The sequence below is a fragment of the Apodemus sylvaticus genome, chromosome 1 (assembly GCF_947179515.1).
Source record: "Apodemus sylvaticus chromosome 1, mApoSyl1.1, whole genome shotgun sequence".
Taxonomy (NCBI): Eukaryota; Metazoa; Chordata; class Mammalia; order Rodentia; family Muridae; genus Apodemus; species Apodemus sylvaticus.
In genome coordinates, this window is record NC_067472.1 from 83,776,832 (window position 1) to 83,803,866 (window position 27,035).

The 27,035-nt window shown below is 44.7% G+C and overlaps 1 protein-coding gene across 1 annotated transcript; it reads left to right on the forward strand.

Annotated features, from left to right (window-relative positions):
• Nucleotides 1-65: 65 nt before the first annotated feature.
• On the forward strand, nt 66-26,856 carry Ears2 (glutamyl-tRNA synthetase 2, mitochondrial). Its single transcript, XM_052199874.1, has 9 exons — nt 66-236; nt 4,023-4,178; nt 10,111-10,300; nt 14,495-14,967; nt 16,490-16,598; nt 19,057-19,210; nt 19,290-19,420; nt 23,808-23,943; nt 24,455-26,856. Exons 1-9 carry the CDS (start codon nt 98-100, stop codon nt 24,536-24,538), a joined length of 1,572 nt encoding a protein of 523 aa, XP_052055834.1. The 5' UTR covers nt 66-97; the 3' UTR covers nt 24,539-26,856.
• The last annotated feature ends 179 nt before the right edge of the window (nt 26,857-27,035 follow it).

The window sequence follows — 27,035 nt, forward strand, 5'->3', positions numbered from 1 at the left end:
CGCGCTCGCTGTGGCGAGAGTTGATTGGTTGGAATGAGGTTTCCCCGCCGCGCGGAAGTGACGCGCGAAGAAGCCCACGTGTGTGTTTCTATTCCACATGGCGGCGCTCCTCAAGAGGCTTCTGCTGGCCGAGCCACACGTGGTGGCCCTCGGGCACCGCGTGGGTCGGCGCGAGGCCAGTCTGGGCCCAGATCCCGGGGCCACGGTGCGAGTGCGCTTCGCTCCAAGCCCCACAGGTAATCCTGACGGACGTGACGCCGCGCGCCGCAGCCCACCTTCCCGCCCCCGAAAGTTCCAGAAACAGTCCCTTCCGGGGTTGTCTGCGCGACCCCATTTTACAGAGACGGAGATAGAGGACTAGGAATTGAAGTGATGGAGCTTGCTAGAAGTTTGTTGTTTTGTCTGAGTTCTTAATACACTCAGTGTGCAGAGCGTATAGACTATATGAGCTATAATGCAGTGGTCATTGAAAAGTTAGGGTTCCTGCTTTGAAGAAACCGACAAATCCTAGAGTCATATGTGTCATTTTGGAAATGAAGCGGCATAGGGTGCCCTTCATAGGCAGAAGGTGTTGCTGAAGAGGTAACATTTAAGAACCAGGTGTCAACAATACGCGCTTGAAACCTAAGGGGAAACGGCACGCACAAAAGCCTGGGTTTGCAGGCAGCTTAGCAAGCCAAAAGAAAACAGTCCCAGTGAACATCTTGCTAGAAATTCTATTATCTCCTCCCCACAAGTTTCCAACCTTTAGCTCAAGCCACCTTCTGCCCTATTCATACTGAGCAGCCTTTCATTCTAAGTCCAAGGTCAGCAGGAAAAGATATTTCTGAGAGTCCCAGCAGCACAGGAAAAATGCATTACTTCTGGGCAGGCAATATAGATTGTGGAACTTCAATATGTGGTCGAAGCCCGGGTTCATAATTAACTGTTGTGATTCTGTATTTAAGACTAATATAAATGAAACTACTAGGAGAAAAATGAGTGTCTCAAAACCGTGAGAACAAAATCGTCTTTCTTTTTGCTAGTCTCAGTGACATAAAATAGCTTCGAGTATCTAAACCTTGACTCACACAATTTCTCTGTTTACCACTGGATGCTCACCTTGTTTGAAAAAGCACTTATGCAGGGATCCAAGACCTGGCATTTTCTGCACCTCTATTTTTGTCTTCGCCAATTCTTAGATGTGTAGCTTTGGCAAAATTACTTGCCCTGTTTATGTCCCAATTTTGTGATTTGTCAAGTAGGGCTAATAATAGCACCTGTCTGATGGTTTTGAGCCAGTGCAGCAGAGCCACTTAGCAAGATCTGCTATGTGCAGTAGCCTTTACTATAATTACTATTTTTATTTCTTTGCTGACTGGCAGAAAAAGCCCAAATGGGAAAGAGTTGACAAGCAGTGTAGATCACTGTGATAGCTAAAATTAATTGAAGGTTTGCACTCTTGGGTTTGTGTTTTGTTTTTAATTTGGAGTTTTCTGTATTACCCTGATTGGTCTATGAAGACCATGCTGGCGTTGAATGTGCAGCAATCCTCCTGTCTCTGCCTCCCAGGTTTTGGAGTCACAGGTATGAATCATCAGATCCAGCTTGAAGTTCTACTTTGGTCAATTTTAGGTATCCTAGCAACCTCATTATTAAGAAGGATCTAGGGTTTTGTTGTTGTTGTTGTTGTTGTTATTGAAACAGCGCCTTACTGTATCCTGGCTGGTCTGGAACTTTCTGTCTTGTCCAAGCTGTTGCCGCAAACTCACACAGATCCTCCTGCCTCTGTCTCTAGAGTGGTGAGATTAAAGGTTCAGTCCACCAGGTCCAGCCTGATTTTTGTTTTTAAGTCCACTAACAGAACAGTAAGTAGCCAGGCGGTGGTGGCGCACACCTTTAATCCCAGCACTTGGAAGGCAGAGGCAGGCGGATTTCGAGGCCAGCCTGGTTGGTATACAGAGTGAGTTCCAGGACAGCCAGGACTATGCAGAGAGACCCTGTCTCAAAAAAACAAAAACAGATCAGTAAGTTGAAACTTGTGAAAGCTAAATAAATTTCCAAAGGTTAGTAACTTCTTTGGTTTTTTGTTTGTTTGTTAGTTTGTTTTGTTTTGCTTTTTCCAGACAGGGTCTCTCTCTCTCTCTCTCTCTGTAGCCCTGGCTGTCCTGGAACTCACTCTGTAGACCAGGCTGCCCTGAACTCAGAAATCTGCCTGTCTCTGTCTCCCAAGTGCTGGGATTAAAAGCATGCACCACCACTGCCTGGCAGCAACTTCTTAGTAATAGGCACAATTATTATTATTATTATTATTTAGTTTCATATGTGGTGTATGTGTGTGTCTTGTGGTTATGAGAAAGTCACTGAACCTGATCCTCAACTGATTTACTGAAGGCAGTGAGCTACAGGGATCTACCTGTCAAGTGAGCTACAGGGATCTACCTGTCAAGTCGTCCTGCTTATACAGCGGAGACTGGAGCCATTTACCCTCTCCCTGGAGATGGAATTTGAATCCAGTTGTCAATGATGTGAGGGGTGTTTTTGATTTCTGATATTTTCTGTCTTGAATTTCCTAAGACTCAGTTCCACTGAGAACACTCATTTTGTGGGTTTGCAATAATTTGCTGACAGTTTCACATAGAATTAGTGTTGAGCCAGGTCAGCCTGGTACCCAGAAAAACATTTCCTGTCCTGTGCTGCTTTGGGTACCTGGAAATGCAGATGAGGTTATTATGAATGTAAATGGCCTAATTATGGAGATCCAGGACCCTGGGGTGGACTAAAGAAATAGAGGAAAGGGGAGATAATGGACTTTTAGTCTGTAGTAACACTTTGGAGATTAAACTCCAGTGAAGGGAAACACAGCGAAATCAAATGTTGCTTTTAATTATGATTACTTATAACTAGCACTTAAGGTAAAAATCTCACGTAGGAAAAATTTAAATTGCATTATTGTAGCTAAGTATCATATGTAGAGTATATATGCAAAATATGATTTTTTTACAGGATATAATTGTGTTACTAACATGTGATTAGCCCTACTTTCCCCCTAGAATACATCATTAAATTTATGTAACTTAAATGCTTGTGTGATCTGTACTCTGAATAAATTTCAAACAGAAAATGCTATTTCTCCTTCTGGTGAAAATTAGCCTTGAGGCACATGTCAGACTCAAGGGATTACGGGACTCAGGAAGCACTGCGAGTTCTTATGTGATGACAAGAGCCTAAACCTGACTCCTGGGAGTTCTTCAATCCTGAGGAGGACTGTGGAGTCAGCTAGCCTGTCCTTTTTCTTTTGTTGTTATTAAGATTTATTTATTTTGCCGGGCCATGGTGTTCCACACCTTTAATCCCAGCTCTCAGGAAGCAGAGGCAGGCAGATCTGAGTTTCAGGCCAGCCTGATCTACAGAGCACATTCCAGGACAGCCAAGGCTACACGGACAGGGGTTTCCCTGTTTCCAAAAAAAAAAAAAAAGATGTATTTATTTTGAGCCAGGTGGTGGTGCATACTTTTAATCCCAGCACTAGGAATCCCAAGCATTAGGGAGGCAGAGGCAGGCAGATCAATATGAGTTTGAGGCCAGCCTGGTCCACAACACACAAAGTGAGTTCTAGGGTATGCCAAGACTTCACAGAGAAACCCTGTCTCAAAAAACAAAAACAACAACAAAAACAGATTTTTCAATTTTATTTTATATGTATGAGTAACTTGTGTATGTGCACCATACCTATGTGTTGTACCTGCTGAGGTCAAAAGATGGTGTTGGATCCTTTGGAACTGGAGTTATAGATGGTTATGATGCTGGGTACTGAACCTGGTCTTCTGGAAGAGGAGCCATGCTTGTAACCAATGGGCCATCTCTCCATACCCCTGTGTCCTTTTCAGTGACAGTCTGTCTGGGTGCCAACCAGAGATATAGGATAAGCACAGCCATTTCTTGGTCTTAAAATTTTGTTGGGACATTCTTCTTTGCACTTCAGCTGAGGCCTATGATCTAGTCCCTTTCCTTGTCCTGTCTGACCTGTTCTCTTCTGCCAGGCTTCTTGCACCTGGGTGGCCTCCGTACTGCCCTCTACAACTACATCTTTGCCAAGAAGCACCAAGGGAGCTTCATTCTGAGGCTGGAGGACACCGATCAGAGCCGCCTGGTACCAGGGGCAGCAGAAAACATTGAGGACATGCTGGAGTGGGCAGGTGAGGCTGGCAAGGAAGGAGTCTCTGGGGAGGAACAGGAGGCAGAAAAGGAGGCTGTGGATCTTCTCTGAGGGTTCGAGGTGGAGAATGATAATTCCTGGGAAAATAGATATCTTACACAGTCTGGGGTATCAAGTGCTCCCTGTAAAAATGCCAAGGCTCCCTAAAGCTCTAAGGCTGTTGTGAGATTCCTGTTCTTATCTCACTTAAGTCCATTCCCTGCATAGGCCAGGCAGGAAACAAGTTCGTTGAAAATGAGTGACTAGGCCAGTTCCTGTTCCCATGGGATTGTGACCACACATGTCCAGCTTTATAGTTCCAAGAAGAACCAGAAAGCTGAAGTGTTTGTTTGTTTGTTTCTTTATTGATATGGGGTCTATCTTTGTAGCCCTGACTGTCCTGGAACTTACTATGTAGATCAGGCTGGCCTCTAATTCACAGCAATTCATCTCTCTCTGCCTCCTGAGTGCTGGGGTTAAAGTTGACATGTTGGAAGGCAGCATACCCAGCTAGACTCTCTCTTTTTTAAAACATACCTTCTTTGTCTTCTCCCTAACTGTTTTTTAATCTATATTTTGTTTACACTGACTTATTTGTGTGTGTGCACTTATGTGGCCATCAGAAGACCACTTTAAAGAGTTGTTTTTCTCCTACAAGGTGGATTCTAGGCATTGAACTCCCATCATCAGGATTTGCAGCAAGAGTTTGCTTTTTGAACCACCTTGATGGCTGATTTTGAAATTACTGTTAGGGTCCAAAACTCCAAAACAACCAAAGCAGGCACAAGAATCCAGCAAAGCAAGACCTTTATTTGAATTAGGTAGCAAAAACTGACCAGTTGGAGACAACAGCACAGACTTGGGAGCCGACTGCGTGTTCAAATGTCCATCTCAGTAAGGTTGTAAGCAGATGACAAAATGTATTGTACTCAGGGCGATACCAACAGATCAGGGACACAGGAGTAAACTGCACCTCCAAACCAGAATGTTGCAGTTTTAAAGCTCAAAAACCACAAACATTTGTGCCACGTTATAGTCACAGTTTTTCATCAGTCAGAATCATTTATGGTTCTTTTATGGTTAAAAACAATCATAATGTTTTGGAGAACAAAAGAAGAATAAGGAGGAAACTTGAACTTAATTTTACCTTCAAATTGATCAAAAGAGTCTGAAAACAAAATGGTAGCACTTAGGATAAGTTTCATTTGTTTGATCCCAACATACTGCTCATTGTTAAACCCAGGCTTGTATTTATTTTATTTTAAAATCACATACTTATGGGTCAAACAAAATCAGTGCAGTCTCAGGAGTTGATCTTCTTGTGTATGAGTTAATCCTAAATATAACTAGGAGTCTCCTGGATCATCCTAAACTCCTAAGACAGGTGAGAAAGTCAGTCCCCTAGGGAAAATGCCAAGACTTTTTTAAAGACGTATATTCCCAGCTCAGGGGATTATTCACTAGGCTCTAAGTTCCTGAGAAGCAGCAACCCTAGCTTTTATTGGAGAAATTTTATTATAGATGTATTTAGTTGAGGTTCATTAACCAAAGGAATTTATTTATTCAATAATACCACTTTGATCTAGCTGCTTGCCTCAGCCTTGAAAATGCTAGGATTGCAAGTATTAGCACTGCACTACACATCCCCAGAATAATTTTAAACAGTACTGGACTCTAACTCTGGGCCTGTGCATATTAAGCAAGTATCCCAGCCCTGTAATTTGTTCTTAACCTGATATTAAGTTGTGATACAAATTATTGAGAAAGAGCTGGGAAGATGGTTTGTTGGGGAAAGTGCTTGTTGTGCAAGTGCAAAGCCTTAATTACGATCAAATACCTTTGGGGTTCACTGACCCAGGGTTCTAGCCAGTAAGCCAAGGTTCCTCAGGTTCAGTGAGAAGATGGGTAGTAAGAGGTGTCTAGTGGTTAAGAACAGTTACTCTCCTGGGTTCCATCACCCTTTTCTAGCCTCTATGAGTACTACGTGCACATGATGCACATATGTCCATGCAGGAAAAGCAGTCATGCACTAAGAAACAGATTGTTTCAAATCTTAAAAAAAAAAAAAGTGGGATGCCCTTAAGGAAGACACCCAATATTGACCTCTGACTCTACACAGACATGCATGTGCACCTTCAAAGTTATAGAGAAAGAAGAACAGGTTGGAAAGCTGAGAAAGCGGTGCTCTTCTTTTTGAGGTCTTTCTCTGGGCACAGAGTCTTGAAGTAAGCAGCTAACTCTGGCTCTGGAAGTAGAGTGGGAACCAGATGCAAAAGTTCTGTAGCAGAGACGTAGGGCTGGGTGAGGAAGGACAAGTGCTATGGTCTAGGAGTCACTCCACAAACTACAAAAACACCCATCTCAGACAGACCGGGATGGCCTATTGAACACACCCTAATACTGGTTAGACCAGGGACATAATTCAGAATTATCTGAACTATGACAACAGATACCTTTCTCTGTCAGCTTATAAAGGAAAAAAACAAAAAATCACAGTGAGTTCATATGCAGGTGCAGGAAATGTTGTGCAGTATTTACTCAAACCATTTTAGACATAACAGTTCATATTGGCCTTTGATTTGATGGGTACTACATAAAGCTTTGTAGAATTTCTTAAGATTAGCAAACCTCATAAAGAACATAACAGGGAATGTGGTCAGCAAGTCCTTGCTCTGAGCTAAGTCACTTCTCAATGACTGACAGGCATATTACAGCTATGATGTGAAATAGCTGGCAGGCATGGAATAAAATGGCTACAGCTATGCTGGAGGGGGGTCAGACAATAACAATAAGGAGGCTAGTATGGCCCAAAGACTGCAAGAAAGCAAAATGACAAGATGGGAGGGCAGTGAATTCACTCAGTAAAATGAGTGGCGGGGGGCCTTGGTGGGGCCTCCTGCAGCAGGTACTGTGCGAGGCACATGCAGAGGTGAGCTAGACTGCTGGCCCTGCCCTCCTTGAGCATCCACTGCAACTCTGTTGTAGAAACGGCCTGCAGCACCTGCTCATCGTATAATATCACAACAATAGAAAAGTTACTAAGATGCTGTCTGTTGCTGACACAGAGGACCCTGATTAAGCCAAATGAGCCACAAAATAAAACCAAATCCTAAATCTGGAAAAGATCCTAGTGGGATGAGGACTTATTAATAGAAATGGGAGGGAGATAAGAAAGAGTTGAAGGGAAGTATAATAATATATACATATGTGAAAATTTTTTGAGAATGAAATTTAAAGAAGACAGAGATCTTTTAAAAAATCCCTAAATTTACCTCATTCAGCCTTGCTAGTTCTGGTGAGGTTGTGAATGTGGAAGTATGGGTGTGTTTTAGGTTCGTTTGTTTAATGTGTGTATGACTTTATGTCTACCACATGTGTGCAGGAGCCTGTTCAGGCCAGAAGAGGATATTGGATTCCCTGAAACTAGAGTTATAGGTGGTCATGAATTTCTATGTAGGATCTGGAAACCAAACCTATGTTCTCTGCAAGAGCAGTAAATACTCCTAACTACCAAGCCATCTTTCTGGGCCCAATATGTACATGTGGTTTCTGTTCTGGTCTTGTTTCGAGCACAGGATTTTGCTGTATAGCACAGACTAGTCTTGAACTTCAGGCAGCTTCTTATTTCAGCTGTTAGCAGTATGAAACACCATGTCAGCTACCCCACCTTCCCTTCGTTTTTACAAATGAAGAAATGAAGGCACTGTGAGACAGATAGCTAAGTTATGTTAGCAGTAATTATAGCCAGAATGTATTGTGCACAAAGCAGGTGCCAGGCAATATGCCCTTTTATGACACAGTTACTGTTTGCATCTTATTTTATGAAGTGAATTGCACAAGATCTCAGAGCTGGCCCCTGTGTGGCCATCTGCTGGGATGTATGTGTGCTAGCATTAAATGTTAGTAGATATTCTGTGTTGTTATCCTACTTCAGTGGAAGCTCCTTGCAGAGGTCCCCTTCTGCAGGCCTTGTGTCCCTCCAGCCCCTGCTCTCTACTGGAAGTGTTGATATTTTTTTCTCCCACATGAGTCAGGAAGCTAGAAATTAGGTATAACACGAGCCTGTAAGTTCTTAGGTGTAATATATAGCTTTATTGAGACTGTTTACATTCAGGCTCAATATTGTATAAACATATAAACACCATTGCATTTGTTTCCATAGTCATTCTGCATAAAGGGATATTAGCTCCATTTCCAGAGAAAAAAACTAAGACTTAAAAAGGCTGAGTTATGCAAAGACCTGGCCCTGCCCTGGTGTGAAGTTTTAGAGCATGGGGTAGCTACAAGAGATCTGTGAGAGACAAGATCTGTGTCTCTAGATCACTACTAAAATCTAGATTATATGTGAACAGATCTCTCAGGAATCTCCCCAATGGTTGGGCCAGTCCCTGCTCCCTCTTGCTGTTACTGAGGTTGTGAGACCAGCCACCAGCATCCTCTCTGGCCACCCCTATGTCTCTTGTTCCCTGGTCACCCTGCTGCCTGCTCTAGTTCAGCTCCAGCCCATTCATACCCTTCCTTGTGCACCTGCTTTCTCCACCTACCTACCCTTAACTATAGGCTGCCCTGCCCTGGCCTGATGGCCCCTTCCTAGATAGAGACCAGCAGAGAGAGACAGAGACACTGAGACCCCCTCCTCATGACTCTTCCTTTCAAATTGGCCCCCTCTCTGCTGGAAGAGGAGAGACTCCTATATTGGTGAAGAGATTCGGGTCATGGCACTCTAAATTGATATAAATGGGCCTAGCCAGGCAGGGTTAAGGCCACTAAGGGAATCTGCATCATAGACTGTACTCTGCTCGGCATGCTATGGGTTGTGAGTGATAGGGTTCTATGGGGAAGGGCAGAAATGTTACTCTGTCCCCAGAGCAAGCCGAGGCTCCCATGGGGCTATGGAGAGAGGACTGAGGTTCCTAAGGAGGAACTCAGCACTCTGCCTTGATTCCCCAGAAAGTATCTGATGTGTTAGTGTGCAGTAGAACATGGGGCCAGCACCCCTTCCACACTACCCTTCCCTGGGTTTGTCACCAGTGATACAACACCTACTGGTCATGCATACTTCTAGAACCCATGGGGATTCCCCAAACCCATCACGAAACATAGTAAAACCATTCCTCCATAGCTCCTGTGTGTTTTCACGTGTGTGTGTGTGTGTGTGTGCGCGCGTGCGCGTGCGCGTGTGCGTGTGCGTGTGCGTGTGCGTGTGCGTGTGTGTGTGTGTGTGTGTGTGTGTGTGTAAAATGCATGCTCATTTGATTCTGTGTTATAAAACTGTGATATTACCCAGTCTAAGTGGATAGAGGCCTCTCTTAAGCTTTTGAAATTCAATAGCTCTATTTTACTAAAATACCTCAGGAGTTCCTGGTGCTACTGTAGGACTTGCAAAGGTTTTGTTTGTTGGTTGTTTGTTTGTTTGTTTTTGGTCTAAGAACCTTTGAGACTAGGAAGGACCTATCTGAGCCCAGCTGCTGTGGCTCTGGTTTGTGTTTGCCTTGGTGGATATCTTTATACAGACAAGTATAAATTCCCTTTATTTTTGGCTTTTTGCATTTTATTTTTTTGTCCTCCTGCCAACTACACCCTCTCCCCAAAAACAATTTAAAAAGCTTTTTTTTTTTTTTTTTTTGTAAAGAACTTCAGTGTATAGCTAGGGGTGGTGATGGTATACACCTCTAATGCCAGCATGCAAGAGGCAGAGGCAGGCAGATCTCTGTGGGTGTGAGGACAGCCTGGTCTACAGATTGAGTTCCACTGCAGTCAGGACCACACAGAGGGTTACAGAGTAACCCTGTATCAGAAAAAAAAATTCAAACAAAGCAAAAGGCTCAGTGTGTCTGTAAAGCACTTAGATGAATAGCTGAAAGAAAAAAAAAAGATCATTGTGTGCATTTCTGGTGTTCCTTTGTGACTTCAGTTTTCCACCTGTGTTCCAGGCATCCCACCTGATGAAAGTCCCCGCCGGGGTGGTCCTGTAGGGCCCTACCACCAGTCACAGCGGCTGGCTCTGTATGCCCAAGCCACAGAAGCATTGCTGAAGTCTGGAGCTGCCTATCCCTGTTTCTGTTCCCCACGTCGGCTGGAGCTCCTGAAGAAGGAAGCACTGAGGAGCCGTCAGACACCCCGGTGAGAACCCCAGCTCACACTGGTTGCCCCCCACGTTGGTGTTTGTTTCTTCTCTGTTTCTGCAGGTCAGGCATCTGTGCAGGGCTTAGCAGGGTTCCTTGGTTCTGAGTATCTTTCAAAGCTTCAGCTGGGGTGAAGTCAGGCCTGCAGGTCTCTTGAGTTTTGCCTGAGGCAGATTCCCTTCTCTCTTCTCCCTAGAGGCTCTGGTTCCCTCCCCTCCCCTCCCTTCCCCTCCGCCTCCCCTCTTTCCCCAGAGCTGAGGACTGAGCCCAGGGGCCTTGTGCTTGTTAGGCAAGTGCTCTCTACCTGTGAGCCAAATCCCCAACCTCTCTTTTTTTCTTTTTGGGAGTGCTTGAGATTGAACAAATAGCCTGGTGCTTGCTAGGCAAACATTCTTCTAACTCTACTGTATCTCCAAACCACACAGGTCTCTGCATAGGACAGTCCACAACCTGGCAATTGAATACACCTAACTGGAGATGCCATCTTACCATTTGTGTTTTGTTCCTTAAAAAGAAGTCGCAGGATGGTGATGGCACACGCCTTTAATCCCAGCACTTGGCAGGCAGAGGCAGGCGGATTTCTGAGTTCGAGGCCAGCCTGGTTTACAGAGTGAGTTCCAGGACAGCCAGGGCTACACAGAGAAACCCTGTCTCAAAAAAAGCCAAAAAAAAAAAAAAAAAGAAGAAGAAGAAGAAGAAGGAGTCAGTTTAAGTTCAGTTCATACTTTAAGGACAGATGTTGTAGAACATAACTACCAAGAGGCAGGATCACAGTCTTTAGGGCATAGGGGAAGCTGCTGACTAAACTGCACCTCAGGCAATATTATCTGTAATATTAATAACTATATAATTTATAAAAATTTTGGGCTAGAGAAAGTGCTTAGTAATTAAGAATACTTACTGGGCTGTATATGGTGGTGCATACCTTTAATCCTGGTACTTAGAGGCAGAGGTACAAAAAGATCTCTGAGTTGTAAGCTAGCTACATAAGGAGTTCCAGGACAGCCTGGGCTTTATAAGAGACCCTTTCTTTCCCCCTCCCCCACGCTGCTCCCATTCCCCCAAATGCTTACTGACCTAGCAGAGGACCCAAGCTCAGTTCCTAGTACCCACATGAAACAGTTCATAACCACCTATAACTGCGATTCCGAGGAATCTGATTCTTCTGGCCTCTATAAGCACATGTACTCATATACACACACCCCACATACACATCCTCAAAATTAAAAGAATTGCTGAGTATGGTGGCAGATGTCTTTAGTCCCAGCACTCAGAAGGCAGAGGTCAGCAGGTATCTGTGAGTTCAAGCTAGCCTGATCTACAAAGCAAGTTTCAGGCCAGTAGTAGCTACATAGTGTGATCATGTCTCAAAAAACAACAACCCCTCCCCAAATTTATGTTTAATATTTATATTTGGGGGCTGGAGAGATGGCTCAGCAGTTAAGAGCACTGACTGCTCTTGCAAAGGTCCAGAGTTCAAATCCTAGCAACCACATGGTGGCTCACAACCATCCATAATGAGATCTGATGCCCTCTTCTGGAGTATCTGAAGACAGCTACAGTGTACTCACACATAATAAATAAATAAATCTTAAAAAAAAAAAAAAAGAAATAGAACCTTTAAAAAATATTTACATTTCTTTTTACATTTTTAAACTTATTTTGTGAAGGGCAGCACATGCCCCAGCGTGTATGGGTCAAAGGACAGCTTTCATGAGTTTGGTGTTCTCCCTCTGCAGATGGAACTCAGATTATTAGTCTCGGCAGGAGGCACCCTACTGAGCTAACTTATTAGCTTCGTATTCAATACTTAAACTACTGAAAAATACATAGAAACACGTCTCCTCACCCTCCCTTTGGCCACCCATTGCTTCTCTCAAGAGGTAGTTGGTACTAGGTAGCATATTTAGTGCCTATGCTGACAAAGGGGGATTACTCTTACCTTTTCCAGTCATGGTAGTTGCAATATACTACACACCTCCTGTCTTGGGGGAGTTTCCATATCAACCCATAATTTTTTCTATCCTATAATTGCATTTATGGTATAGCATGGTGACATTGCCCGTAATCCCAGCATTCAGGAGGCAAAGGTAGGACGATGATCTGGAGTTCAAAGTCATCCTTAGCTACCTTGAGGCTTTGAAGCCTTTCTGGGCTTTGTGAGATCTTTAAAAAAAAAAAAAACAGAAAATTGTATATGGAAATACTATGAATTACTTAATCTTTATGCCTTTTATACTTTGTCCTAAAGGGGGGAGTTGTGATGAGCGTGGTAGTTTAAATGCAAGTTTCACATTTGTGTTTTTTTAGGACACTTTTGGATATATATTTTAAAAGTTAAAATTGACAAAGGCCAGTGGCTCACCAAGTGAGATTGCTTACTACGTAGGCCTGGAGACCTGAGTTCCAGCTGCAGGACCCATGTGAAGGTGCAAGGAGAGAGCCGACTCCATATGCCGCTCTCTGACTTGCACACGTGCACTATGGCACACGCACATCATGCACACACAATAATAATAATATGTTTAAAGAACCTCTTGTTTCTTTCTTTGCTGCTTTCTATTTTTTGTTTTTCAATACATGGTTCCCCTATGTTGCTCTATCATGGTACTAGCTCTGTAGACTAGGCTATCCTTGAATTCAGAGAGTCACAAGCCTCTGCCTCCGCCTCCCGAGTGCTAGCATTAAAAGTATGCACCACCACATTTGGCTAAAACTTTTTTTTTAGGTGGCAAACTAGGGAACTGGAGAGTTAGTTGACTTAGGAGTTAGGAACTCATACTGCTTTTGCACAAGACCAGAATTTAGTTTTCAGTACCACATTAGGCAGCTCACGGTGCCTGTAACTCCAGCTCCAGGGCCATCCATTGGCTCTGACCTCCCCAGGTACTGTGTTTATATATACATAAGCACAAAATTATATACACATAATTTTTAATAAAAATTTTTGATGCCGGGCGGTGGTGGCGCACGCCTGTAATCCCAGCACTTGGGAGGCAGAGGCAGGTGGATTTCTGAGTTCGAGGACAGCCTGGTCTACAGAGTGAGTTCCAGGACAGCCAGGGCTACACAGAGAAACCCTGTCTAAAAAAAAAAAAAAAATTGAAGAAGTGATCAACCAAAGAAGGAAAGAAGTAAGAGCTAAAATAAGTTAAAAAGTGAAAACAGGGCTGGAGAGATGGCTTAGTGGTTAAGAGTACTGGCTGTTCTTCTAGAAGTCCTGAGTTCAATTCCCAGCACCCGCATGGTGGCTCATCACCGTTTATAATGAGATCTGGCTCTCCTTGCTGTACAGGCAGAACCTTGTATACATAATAAATAAATGAATATTTTAAAAATGTTAAAAACCACAACAGCTCTCAATCTTTTCTCTAGTGTACAAGTTATCTGGCCCCTATAGATTCTGGCTTGGCATGTCTTAGAGTCTGGGTCTGAGTTTCTTATGAGTTCCCAAGTGAAGCTGGTTCTGAAGGGCCTATATGCACCCACTTTGAGTAGGGAGGACATGAGCCACACAAACCTTATCTTCGAATCTTATGGAAATGTGGAGGTGGATGACTCCAGGCTAAGAGGAGCAGCCTTGAGATGTCAGGGCTCTGTGGCAACCTCTCTGACTATTACCCTGCCTGCTGTGCGGTTAACAGTTTCAACACAGCTTCTCAGAGGATGGCATCCGGAGTGCTCCTGGGAAGTATAAAAGAGGGCTCTCCCCTTACAGGTCTGTCTTAACCTCATTGGAAAGTAATATCTTTCCCAGCACCTTAGCCTTTCCTTATCCACCAAGTGTCATTTACATTCTTACCTGGACTGATCACTGGTACCAGGTCACAAGATGGCAAGATTGTACTCATTGAAATTCTACTCTTAGTCTAAGCATTTCCCATGCTCTCCTTAGCAAGGGAAAAGAGACAGTGATTAATAAGTCAACACACTGTGTTGTCTCACACAACTTTATTTTTAAACCTAGTCTAGACAGAAGAAGCCCCTTCCGGAGGTTAATGAGTTGCCCTAGGGGATAAGGTATCGGAAACCAAAGGTTGGGGTTATAGTTCAGTTGGTAGAGTGCTTACCAGCATTCCCATTGCCTTGAGTAAAATCTTTAGCACTGCAAGTAAAATCCAGAACTTGAGAGACATGAGCTTCTGTTCACTGATGGTTCTCTTAGCTACTCTGCTGTTTTATCTCCCAACAGGTATGACAATCGGTGCCGGAACCTGAGCCAGGCACAGGTGACCCAGAAACTGGCCATAGACCCCAAGCCTGCTATCCGCTTCCGTCTAGAGGAGGCAGTACCAGCCTTCCAGGACCTGGTGTATGGCTGGACTCAGCATGAAGTGGCCAGTGTGGAGGGGGACCCAGTAATCCTGAAAAGTGATGGCTTTCCCACCTACCACCTAGCCTGTGTGGTAGATGACCACCACATGGGCATCAGCCATGTGCTGCGGGGCTCTGAGTGGCTGGTCTCCACCTCCAAGCACTTGCTCCTCTACCAGGCCCTGGGCTGGCAGCCACCTCGCTTCGCTCATCTGCCCCTGCTCCTCAACAGGGATGGCAGCAAGCTGTCTAAGAGGCAAGGGGACATTTTCCTGGAACATTTTGCTGTCACCGGTTTTCTGCCAGAAGCCTTGCTCGACATCATCACCAACTGTGGCTCGGGGTTTGCAGGTACATATGCAGCAGAGTGGTCATGGTGGCTAAACTCGAGCTATGATGCAGGCAGAGCTGCTTGTCAAAGCAGTGCCACCTATCAGTCACATGATCTTGGACAAGTTCATTGTTCTAGTCAATAGTGTTTCTTGAGCTAGACAACGGTGTCCCTCACTGCTTTGTCGTTGGAGTGGGGCTAAGAGTAGGCACTGTCCTTGCCCTCAGTGACCAGAAGTCTCATTAGTCTTGTCCATATGATAGGGCTAAGGGTATGCCCTGTAGGGTTACTTAGGAGCCAGTGAGCTTGTAAATATAAGGAACAAAAGCTGACCTCATGATTACTGTAATTATACAAGTATGTGCTCTCACAGTATTACTGATGTTACCGTGAATCTAGCTTATTTCAGGTTTAGAATACAAGTATCAGATAGGATGACTTTCTGTGGCAAGGATTTCTGAAACCCTGGCAATAAGTTGATAATCCTAGTTTCTAAGGTGATCTGAGGCTCAGGGACTTTGCGTAACTTGCCAGAGTCTCATCCTTATTAAAGGATATAGTTCTTGAGGCCTGTGGCTGACCACAGTACCTCCTGACTGCACCAAAGAGAACTGCTGCTCATAAAGAAGCTGCTTCCAGGCTTTGGAGAGATGGCCCAATAGTTAAAAGCTCTTGCTAGTTTTTCTGAGTTCTGTTCCCAGCACCCACATCAGATGGCTGACAGATGCCTGTAACTCCAATGGCAAGCAAGATCCAACACCCTCCTATGGACTCCATGCCCTTGGATGCACACACACACACACACACACACACACACACACACACACACAAGAAACAAGGGGAAAAGCCAGGTGGTGGTGGTGCATGCCTGTAATCACAGTGCCCTGGGAGGCAGAGGCAGGTGGATTTCTGAGTTCGAGGCCAGCCTGGTCTACAGAGTGAGTTCCAGGACAGCCAGGGCTATACAGAGAAACCCTGTCTTGAAAAACCCAAATTCAAAAAACCAACAAAAAAAAAAAAAAGAAAAGAAAAAAGAAATAAGGGGAAAACAGTTAAAAAAGAAGCAGCTACACACTTTGAATCCCAACACTAGAAAAGCTAAAGCAAGAGGATTACTAGTTCGAGGTCAGGCTGGACTATGTAAATAACAAATTCCTATCTCAGATGAAACAGAAAAACAGCCGCTTCCATCATTGAGGTTCCACTGTGGCATTAAGGAGGAAGTATGTAGGGTACACTGATGTCAGCTCTATTCAGCAGCCCGGCAGATGAGAAGCTCTGAAGTAGCCAGACAGTGGCACACTGCTCTTGTGGCTGTGGTCCAAATATAGTGGGAAGCCTGCAGCTTCCTCAGTTGCTGTCTTTTGTGTGTGAAGGCAGGGAAATGTAGCCAATACTTATATCTCAGCAATTTGGGAAACAGAGGCAGAAGGATCAAAATCGACAGGCCAGCCTGGGCAATGCAGAAAGAAAGATAGCAGGAAGATCAGAAATACGTAGATGAGGAAGGGGGCTGAGCAGCCAAGTGGGCCTGACTTGCAGAGAACCAAATGGGCAGGACCCTGCCGGAGCTGATTGCACAGTTTGACCTGACTCGGATCACCTGCCACTCAGCCCTGCTGGACCTAGAGAAGCTCCCAGAATTCAACAGGTAAGTGAGAGCCAAGCAATATAGTGCATACCTGTAATCTCAGCACTTGGGATGTCGAGATGGGAGAATTGTAAACTCTAGGCCAGCTTGGGTTATATAGTGGCCCCAAACTCACTATGTAGCCAATTGATGACCTTAAATTCTTGATCCTCCTGCCTCCACCTCCCAATTGCTCAAATTACAGAAGTGTGCCAACCAATTTAACTGCAGTTATTTTAAGGATGTGACTTTATCAGTTGTGTAACTTTGCAATAAGTTACCTATATGGTCCAAGATAGAATTTAAATGACTAGCAGATTTACACAGTGAGCAGTGAGGCTTGCATGGGGCCAGCAAGAGCGAATGCAGTCTAGCATGTCAGATACAATATAGCTACCTTTTTTATTCCATTAAAGTACTATTTCAAAAGGAAATGGAGTCAGGCTAGAGAGTTAATTTGTGATACCTTCCTACAAACCAGGAGTCAGCAAAAAAGAAAGATTCTGGCCGAGCTGAATTATCCTCAGGTGTTCTGTCATCAAGCCACCTCCATGCTTACTTCAGAGATACAGTAAACATATTAGTAGGTATATTAGTGTCCCAGCAACAGCAGTAAATCATACTGGTAGTACATGAACATGGGAATAGTGACTGATTCATTTAGCATGACCTTGTCCCAGCGTTGGACTTGTAGTGTATTAATTCAGCATGACCAGGAGAGTCTCCTGGGTTGTTTTTTTCATTCTTACTGCCTGGCCTTGCTGCTAAGGAGATCGCACAGTTTCTGTACTGTATCCATATGTTTTCTATAATACTCAAATCACTTTTCCAGCCAAATTACACATGCTTATAATTCCATCACTCACTCAAGGGGCTATGGGAAGATGAGTTCTAGGCCAGCCTAATTACATAGAATCTGTCTCAAACATTAAAAACAAAGCAAAAAGCCGGGCGGTGGTGGTGCATGCCTGTAATCCCAGCACTCTGGGAGGCAGAGGCAGGCAGATTTCTGAGTTCGAGGCCAGCCTGGTCTACAGAGTGAGTTCCAGGACAGCCAGGGCTATACAGAGAAACCCTGTCTCGAAAAAACCAAATCCAAAAAAAAAACCAAAAAAAAAAAAAAAAAAAAAGCAAAAGGTTTTAAATTGTTTTTTGCCAGCCTGCATTCCCGATAGCTTCCCATAGTGTCTTGTCTTCCATCCTGTGACATGCAAGGAGCCTCAGAATTCTGCGACCCTTGAATGTGTGCCTTCCAGGCTCTGGCTCAGTACTTTGAATATAGTCCCACGGTTAATCTTCACTACCACTCTGCCAGAGGCCTCTTATACTACTCTGTCTGAGGCCCCCTAGCTTTCCGGCAGGTGGCTTTGGACTCGGGACTATCCAGTCCCAAGCCCGTGAGCTATTTACCACTTTGATTACTTGACTTTCCTCTGTAACACAGACAAGGAGCCATAGGACTTAGAGTAATCCCTGCATCTGCACTGCCATGACTCTCTATGGCCCTTCCAGTCCTGTCAGGAAGAGGCAAAGGATGGCCTGGGGACTGAAGATAACAAGGCTTGGTATGAGGGTTGGACTTTTGGAGGTTTACTGTTCAGAAGAAAGTTGGGGAGGATTCCAGAAAAGAGATAATTTGAATTGACAGGAAAGCCCCAGCTTTGAAACCGAGTGCTTCATTGAAACAACTCCTGTTCCAAATCGGAGGGATAGATTTTTTTGACCTCTCCTTTCGTATAAGTACTTCATAATCCAAATGAGGTCAGAAAGCACATTCCTGGATTCTTTTGTGTAAACTCAGGTGCCTGTGGAGGTCAGGTGATAGTGTGGGAAGAGAGTCTGGCAAGACACCAAGGAGGAAGGACAGAACAGCTGGAGGACTGTGGAGTCTGAGGCAGCAACATGGATTCAGCCTGCTCCAGCCAGTTAAAGCTGGTCAGGGATTGGTGCACCCAGAGCTGCTCTTTCCACAGGGAGAGCAGAAGGTTCACTACTGCAATCTCCTGGATTAGAATAGCTTCTTGGCTGGGTGTAGCTCAGTACTAGAATGCATGAGGCCCTTGGTTTTCTCTCTAACACCTCAGAAGTAACAGGCAAAGTCAGCTACTATTTTTAAAACACTGAAAATGCCTGGTATGGTATCACACACCTTTGATCCTAGCCCTAGGAGTGCAGGGGCAGGTGGATCCCTGAGTGTGAGGCCAGCTAGGTCTACAAAGTGAGTTCTAGGCCAGCTAGGGATATACAGGGAGACCTCATCTCAGAAAAATAAAACACTGAAACCAAACCATGTCTGCCTAGACTCATGCTGGCTGTGACCTCCATCAAGTCCGTTCCTTTTACACATATAAAGAAAGCTGTTTTTACCTATGAGTTTTATAGATGTGACATTCTTAAAATCTCTACACTGTCCTGAGGGAAGAGGTTTGGCATAGTCCTGGGGTATCAGTACCAGGGCATCCCCTTTCTTCACCCTTAGGCTGCACCTCCGCCGGCTGGTAAGCAGTGAGACCCAGAGGTCCCAGTTGGTGCAGAAGTTGCAGGGCCTGGTGAAGGAGGCATTTGGGAGCGAACTGCAAGACAGGGGTATTCTGGACCCTGCATATATGGAGCGGATCCTTCTGCTGAGACAGGTGTGGTTTAGGTTCTCCTTAACCCCTTCCAGGGTTTCCAAGTCCTCAGGGTGCATGTGGTGACTGCCTCTCTACCCAGGGTCACATCAGCCGTCTGCAGGATCTGGTCTCCCCAGTGTACTCCTACTTATGGACCCGCCCTGCTGTCCATCGAGCAGAGCTGGGCGCCATCTCGGAAAAGGTGGATGTGATTGCCAAACGCTTGCTGGGGTAAGTGCACACATACCTGGTTAAGGGTTTGACTCACCCTTCTCATTCTTTGTCCTGGCTTCTCTCCACTACACATTGGCTCTTGGTCCCCATCACAGAACTATGGCAAGCCAAAAAACCCTGCTCTCTCACTGGCATCTCAGTTAAGGACAGCAACCCTAAGGCCAGGTGGCTCTGCCCCCTGAGCTCCCTCTCCTCAGCTGTGTATAAGGAAGAGAGGACCTGGCTTACTGTAGGAGTAACAGAATTTTTTGTTTAATTTTTTAAATACTTGTTTAGTTTTACTTTATGTGTATGAGTATTTTGCCTACATGTATTCCTGTGTATCATAATTTTAGATGATTTTTCCACTTTTTGTCTTTTTCTTTTAAGAGATAATTTCTGAGCCAGGCAGTGGTGGTACACACATTTAATCCCAGCACTCAGGATACAGAGATCCTTCCATCTTTGTAAGTTTGAGGCCAGCCTTGTTTACAACACGAGTTCAAGGATAGCCAGAGCTACACAGAACTTCTTCCCCCCCCCACTCTCCACCCCCACCCACCCCCAAAAAAGGACATAGGTTCTGTACGCTGCTCAGGCTAGTCCCAAACCAAGCTCAAATGAGTTTGTTTGTTCCTTCATCTTTTTGAGAAGCTGACACTGCAAGTGTGGACTACTGCACCCAACAGTATACCCAGAGCTGTCCACTCCTTGAAAGGCTCCTTATTGCTTTTTATGGCTTACTTTTCTGTAACACCGCTTCAAACAGAATTTACTTATTTATGTACATTAGAGTTGCTTCCATATTTTCATATTTTGCTTTTAGAAATAACTGCACTGAATAAACTTGCATGGATAACTAAGCACGTTTGCAAGTCCATCCCCCAATCAGAACCAAAGAGCTAATATTGTCAGTAATTTGGGACATTCCATAGTAGGGTCTTTAATTCTTTCTTGTTTGCTTATTGTTTGAGACAGGGTCTCACTGTGTAGTTTTGACTGGTCTAGAACTCACTGTATAGAAACTCAGAGATCTGCCTGCTTCTGCTATCTAAGTACTGGGATTAAAGGTGTGCTACCATATCCAGCTATTTTTTTTTTAATGTATGTGAATATATACACGTGAGTACCCATGGAGACTAGAGATAAATTGAGCCACCCAGTGTCCTCTGAAAGAGCAATATATGCTCTTCACGGCTGAACCATCTCTCCAGCTATTTATTCCAGCTCACCAAGACAGTGTCTTAGCTCTCATCTTTGTCTTGGGTTAGATTTTAGAGACTGGGACTCCCACTCAAGTCAGGAAAGCTGACACCCAAATGCCTAGAAGCCACCAAACCACTAGAAGTCCCTTTTGTCCCCTAGCCAAGCTTTCAGCCAGCTCTGACGTGTCTGGGGCTGCCATTAGCAGCTGCCTGGGGCTGGTCCTGTTCCTTGGCAGCCTCCTTCTCTGAATGCAGTGATATTGGAGAGTGTCCATATTCCTCCTATATTGCATTTTGTGTTTTTAGTATTTTATGTCCTTGATTTTATAAATAGCAAAGATCCTATGCCCAGTAAATGATTGACTTTGTCCAGGAGGGCTTCTATAATAAAAATACCACAAACTTCTGTAAACAACAGATTTGAAGCTGGGGGCTGGGGGTGGTCTACAGACAAGTGCCAGCTGAGTCTGAGGCGGTAGGAGACTCCTGGGCTTTGTCCTCGCTTGCTCAGCTGCTGAAGTCTGGCAGTTGTTAAGGAAAGGTGTGCACACTGAGAGGCTGTTTCTTCAAATTACTTATAAGACTACTTCCTAAGCCACTACTACCTCACAGGGCTGCCTGCCACTCAGCCTCTCAGGAGCAGGGTTTCTGCAATTGAAACATTGGTATAGCACCTCTGTCCTGTTATTTTAAAAGTGGTGGAATTTTTGGTTTGTTTGTTCTCTCTCTCTCTCTCTCTCTCTCTCTCTCTATCTCTCGTGTGTGTGTGTGTGTGTGTGTGTGTGTATGCATATAGAGCCCAGAAGAGGCCATTGACTCCTCGTAATTGAAGTTATAGGCAGTTATAAGCCACCTGACATAGGTGCTGAGAACCAAACTTGGGTACTCTAGAAGTAGTAAGTGATTGTAACTGCTAAGGCATCTCTCTAGCCTCTTGGATACACTCTTTTTTTTTTTTTTTAATTTTTTTTTATTGATATATTTTTTATTGTTTTGGTTTGTTTTTTGAGACAGGGTTTCTCTGTGTAGCCCTGGCTGTCCTGGAACTCACTCTGTAGACCAGGCTGGTCTCGAACTCAGAAATCCGCCTGCCTCTGCCTCCCAAATGCTGGGATTACAGGCGTGCACCACCACCGCCCGGCTTGATATATTTTTTATTTACATTTCAAATGATTTCCCCTTTTCTGGACCCCCATTCCCCGAAAGTCCCATCAGCCCCCTTCCCTCCCCCTGTTTTCCCACCCAACCCTTCCCACTTTGGATACACTCTTAAGGGACCCGGGAAGCTGCAGTAGAAGTACTGCACCCACCACCCACCCACCACCTCTGTCAGAGCTAGGGATGTATAGCAGGACTTCCTAATACTCACCAGTGGTTAAATACTGACACAGAGACTTACTAATCTTTATTAAAATTTAGGTATATAGCTGGGTAGATTCTCAGCCAGGTCATCTGAGTTATCCCAACTATTATTCTAGCCCATGTCCCACCAGGTGGCTAGTTCTTTACTTCCCTCTCATCCCAGTATGGCTGTTCCTCTCTATGTCCCACTGGCAAATCTCTGACTTTGCCCACCTCTCATTTCTTCTCCCAGAGACCCTCTCTCTGCTGAGAAGTCCCGCCTTCCACTTCCTGCCCGGCTGTTGGCTCTTCATTAAAGCCAATAAGAAAGGAAGGAAGGTGAATGTTTACAAAATATGAGGCCTGTGATGTGCCATAGGAATAATCAACAATTGAATATACAAACAACCTTCACGCAATATAAAAAAAGGTACCCCAATAGCGGTGGATGGTTTGTAACTCCAGTTCTCACTAGTTGAGGACTGCTCAAAACTCAAATGTGCTTTTGGGAACAGGTCTTAGCTTGGCTTTAAGGAATATGAGGGTGATTGCTGGCCTGTGGAGTTTAGATCCTTTGTAGTTTTTGTTTGTTTGGTTGGTTTTTGTTTTTGTTTTTTGAGGCAGGATTTCTCTGTGTAGCTCTGGCTGTCTGGGAACTCACTTTGTAGACCAGACTGGCCTTGAACTCACAGAGATCCTCCAGCCTTTGCCTCCTGAGTGCTGGGACCAAAGGCATGTGCCATTATGCCTGGTGACCCTTCTTGTTTCTGTTTGTGGAGAAAGAGTCTCTGCCTAGGGTGTTGATGGTGGAGCTGTTCCTGGAGCTGGTGTTTCAGGTTGTTTTATTTCTATTCCTCTGTGCTACCCTCTCCTTGACAAATCTTGAAGCTATTTCAAGGAATTCCTCAGGAATTATCTATTCTTGCATTCTGTATTCTAAGTTTTCATTTTAGGTTCTTTTGCATTGTCTGTGAGCCTTTGGGTCCAGTACATGCTAGCTAAGCTTAAGTTTTTATTGAAACATTGTATCCAATATCTTTGAGCATTTACTGTGAGTTTAGGGCTTTACTTAGTGCTGGTAATAGTTTAGCTCTGTCACCTCCTTATGCAGTACAGGTGCTATTATTGCCTCTATATTATTGGTGATGCATAGGGACTACATGGCAGTTAATAAATTCTCTTACTATAGTTCTTGTTTTTATTTTTGACATTTATTTACTCTGTGTGCATGGGAAGGGCACATACCATGGCTCATGAGTGTAAAAGTCAGGACAACTTGGGAGGAATTAGTTCTCCCTCCACATTGTTGGCCTTGTGGATTGAGCTCAATTCATCAGGCTTGGTGGCAAGCTTTCTTACCCACTGAGCCATCTCACTGGCTTTTTGGTGTCCTTTGAATGACCTGCATCTTAATACTTGCCTTAGTCACCTATATATGTGGTTCCATCACTCTTTGCCTGTAATAGATTGATGTAGTAAAGTTCCCTACCCTCAGTAAACTGTTGGTGCTTTGGATCTTCTGGCCAGGCGGTGATGATGCACGCCTTTAATCCCAGCACTTGGGAGGCAGAGACAGGCAGATTTCTGAATTCGAGGCCAGCCTGGTCTACAGAGTGAGTTCTGGGACAGGGCTACACGGAGAAACCCTGTCTCGAAAAACCAAAAAAACCCCAGTCTTCTGAAGCTTCCTCTCCTACCCTGGATCAACCCACTGCCAAGTCAGGGTTTCTCTGTGCAGCCCTGGCACTCACTCTGTAGACCAGGCTAACCTCAGACTCAGATTCTTCTGCCTCTGCCTCCTGAGTTCTGGGATTAAAGATGTGTACCTTCATGCCTGACTCAAACTGGCTCTCTTTTAGGCTTTTAGAAAGACCTGGTTTAAGCCTAACTCAGGATGTGGTGAACAGAGAACTGAAGAAGCTGTCAGAAGGTCTGGAAGGCACCAAGCACAGCAGCGTGATGAAGCTCCTCCGGATGGCCCTCAGTGGACAGCTGGTGAGATGGGACATAGTGAACTGTTGTCTCCAGCCCCTCATGACCCTTCCAGCTGATGCTCCACAGTGTGGCACTGAGGCCACTCCAGGGAATAATAAACCAATGAAACACTATCATTCCCGCATTCACCAACTGAGCATCTCACATGCGTAGGTACTGTGATGATTCCCGCCTCCATGGAGATCACTGAGAATACTAAGGGCAGAAAAGCAGGCCAGGGGAACCAGCTATGTGGAGGAAACCCAGTAACGGTGGGTTGTGGCTTAGTGCCGAAGCATCTGCCTAGCATTTGTGAGCTCTAGGGATGATCCCCAGCACTGCAAAAAATAAAAACAACAAAAATAACCCTAGATAAAGAAAATACAATAAAGACGGGCACTCTCTGCCCCTAGGTTGCAGACTTTGGGTTGGGACTAGCCTGTGATTGTATTCTACAGATAGAGGGATGGAAACTAGGCATGAATCCCTTTGAGGCAAAAAGACTGGTTTTTTTTCCTCTCTCTTTTCTTAGCAAGGACCCCCTGTGGCTGAGATGATGGTGTCCTTGGGCCCAAAGGAAGTGCGGGAACGAATCCAGAAGGTGCTTTCTAGCTAGGGAGAAGATACAGAGAGACCATGGAGTGACCCCGAGAGCCTCTCCCCATAGGAACTGAATTCTGAGGAGAGAGAAGGCCTGGGGCCCACCAGGACCCTTTCAGGATGAACAGCAGCAGAAACAGGCTCTCTGACTACTCCCATCAGCTGGCCCTCAGGAGCCCAGCCTGTTCACCTTGTTGACTCTGGGAAGGATGAGCATGAACTTGTGTCTTGATTCTTTTCCTTTTTTTTTTAAGATTTTTTTTTAATGTATATGGATGTTTTGCCTCCATGTATGCATGTGTAACACATTGGCAAGAAGGGAGCATTGGATCCCCTGGAACTAGAGTTACAGGCAGCTGCAAACTAGATTTGGGTACTTGGAATTAAACCCGGGTCTTCTTGAAGAGCAGCCAGTGTTTCATCACCAAGCCATCTCTTTAACCCATTGGGTTGGTTTTCATGCCACATTCTACAGCACATGTTAGGAGCTTGCTTACAGAAAAGATCAACATTCCAAACCAGTACAGAGCTGAGGTCATGGTTCACTAGGCTGCATAACAGTATACACAGAATATGGTGGCTTAAACAAAAAAGACGATCTGCTTAGTGTACTAGAGACTGGAAGTCCAGGGTAAGTGTCATAGGGTCTGTTTCCTATGGGAGCCTCTCCTAGCTCGCAGACAGCCACATTTCACAAGTGTCCTCCTCTGTGCACACTTGTCCCTGGTTCCTTTCAGAGTATCCTTGTCTTTTTCAAGGGCACCAGTCAGTCTAGATGTTACCCACCCACCCTAATAGCCTCTTAACATAAATAACACCCCTTTAAAGGTCTGGCATCCAAATGCCCCCCTACATTGTATGATACTGTGGTTTAGGTTTCTATGTTCAGAATAGTTTGTAGGACATAGCTTAGCCTAGGACAACTCAGTTCCAGCCTGGATTCATGGATCCCAATCTCAGGCCCCATATGGAGTTGGGACCGTAATGGGCACAAGTAGCTCCACCTAGACAGCAGATTTTCCTTCATGATTGTAAAAGGAGAAGTTACTCTTCCAGCAGGGTAAGCACTTATGTTTGGGGTTATTCCTTGTCCTTATGCTTTAGGCAGCCTCTGTCTCTTTTCATTGAAGGTCATCTGTTCCAGTTCCCGAGACCTGATACTTTGAGTTGTTGTTGGTGTCTTTCATCATATCTACCCTTATGTCCATCATTGCTTGTAAATATTTGTACTTGGACCCAGGTTTCCTTTCTTGAAGTCTTAATTAACTTGGATTAGTGTAAGTAGGATGGTGAGGAGGTACAAGACCCCAGCAAGGCTTGCAGCTTCTTCCTTAGGGTAAGCAGTCTTCTGCAGCTATGCCTCCTCCCTAAGGAGGGCAGGCTGTAAGGGTGTGATAGAGGCTTGATCATAAGGACCTTGCAGCTTCTTTCTGGTTCTTTTACATCTGCACCTCTGGGAAAGCCAGCTTCCAGGTCATGAAGAAGCTCAAGCCCTTGTGTCTTGAGGGGTCCATGTGACATCAGCGCCTCCTGCCATGGGCCATGTGAGTGAACAGTCCTGGAAGCTGGACTTTCAGCCCCAGCCAAGCACCTCCTGAGACACCCAGAGCCATGACACTCAGGACACTGCAGCTTCAGTCACAGGATTGGGAGGCAGCAAATGTTTGTTTAAAGTCACTTGCTCTGGGGATTATTCTTACCTAGAGGTAAATAAACTGCTATTCTTTCCTTGCCCAGGTGAGTATGGGAAAGGATTAAAGAGCTTTTGAACCTTGCTTAGGGAGGAAAAAACCGTTCTTTATTTGCAAGGAGATCAAGCTTAATTTTTTAAATGTGGTAGAGACAGAACCAAAAAGAAAAAAAAATCTGTAGAAAAATCATAGAACAAAACTACATTTTAGAGAAAATGGTGTGCTGGTTAGTTTTTGTTAACTTGACATAAACTTAGACGCATCTGAGAAACAGTAGTCTGTTTTGAGACAGAAGGTTGTATAGTCCTGCTGGTATTTGGTATGTATCCCAGGTTGTCCTCAGATCCCCAGAGCTCTGCTCTCCTTTACCTCCCCGAGGACCAGGATCAAATGCATGCACCACCATGTCCAGCTTGGGAAGAGGGAATCTTTTCTTTTTTTTTTTTTAAGATTTATTTATTTCAGCTGGGCGGTGGTGGCGCACGTCTGTAATCCCAGCACTTTGGGAGGCAGAGGCAGGTGGATTTCTGAGTTCGAGGCCAGCGGTCTACAGAGTGAGATCCAGGACAGCCAGGGCTATACAGAGAAACCCTGTCGTGAAAAAACCAAAATCCAAAAAACTAAAAATAAAATAAATTTAAATTAAAAAAAAAGATGTATTTATTTCATGTTTGTGGGTATGCTGCCGCACTCTTCAGACACACCAGAAGACAGCATCAGATCCCAATTACAGATGGTCGTGAGCCACCAGGTGATTGCTGAGAATTGAAGAGCAATCAGTGCTGTTAACTGCTGAGCCATTTCTCCAGGCCTGGAAGAAGG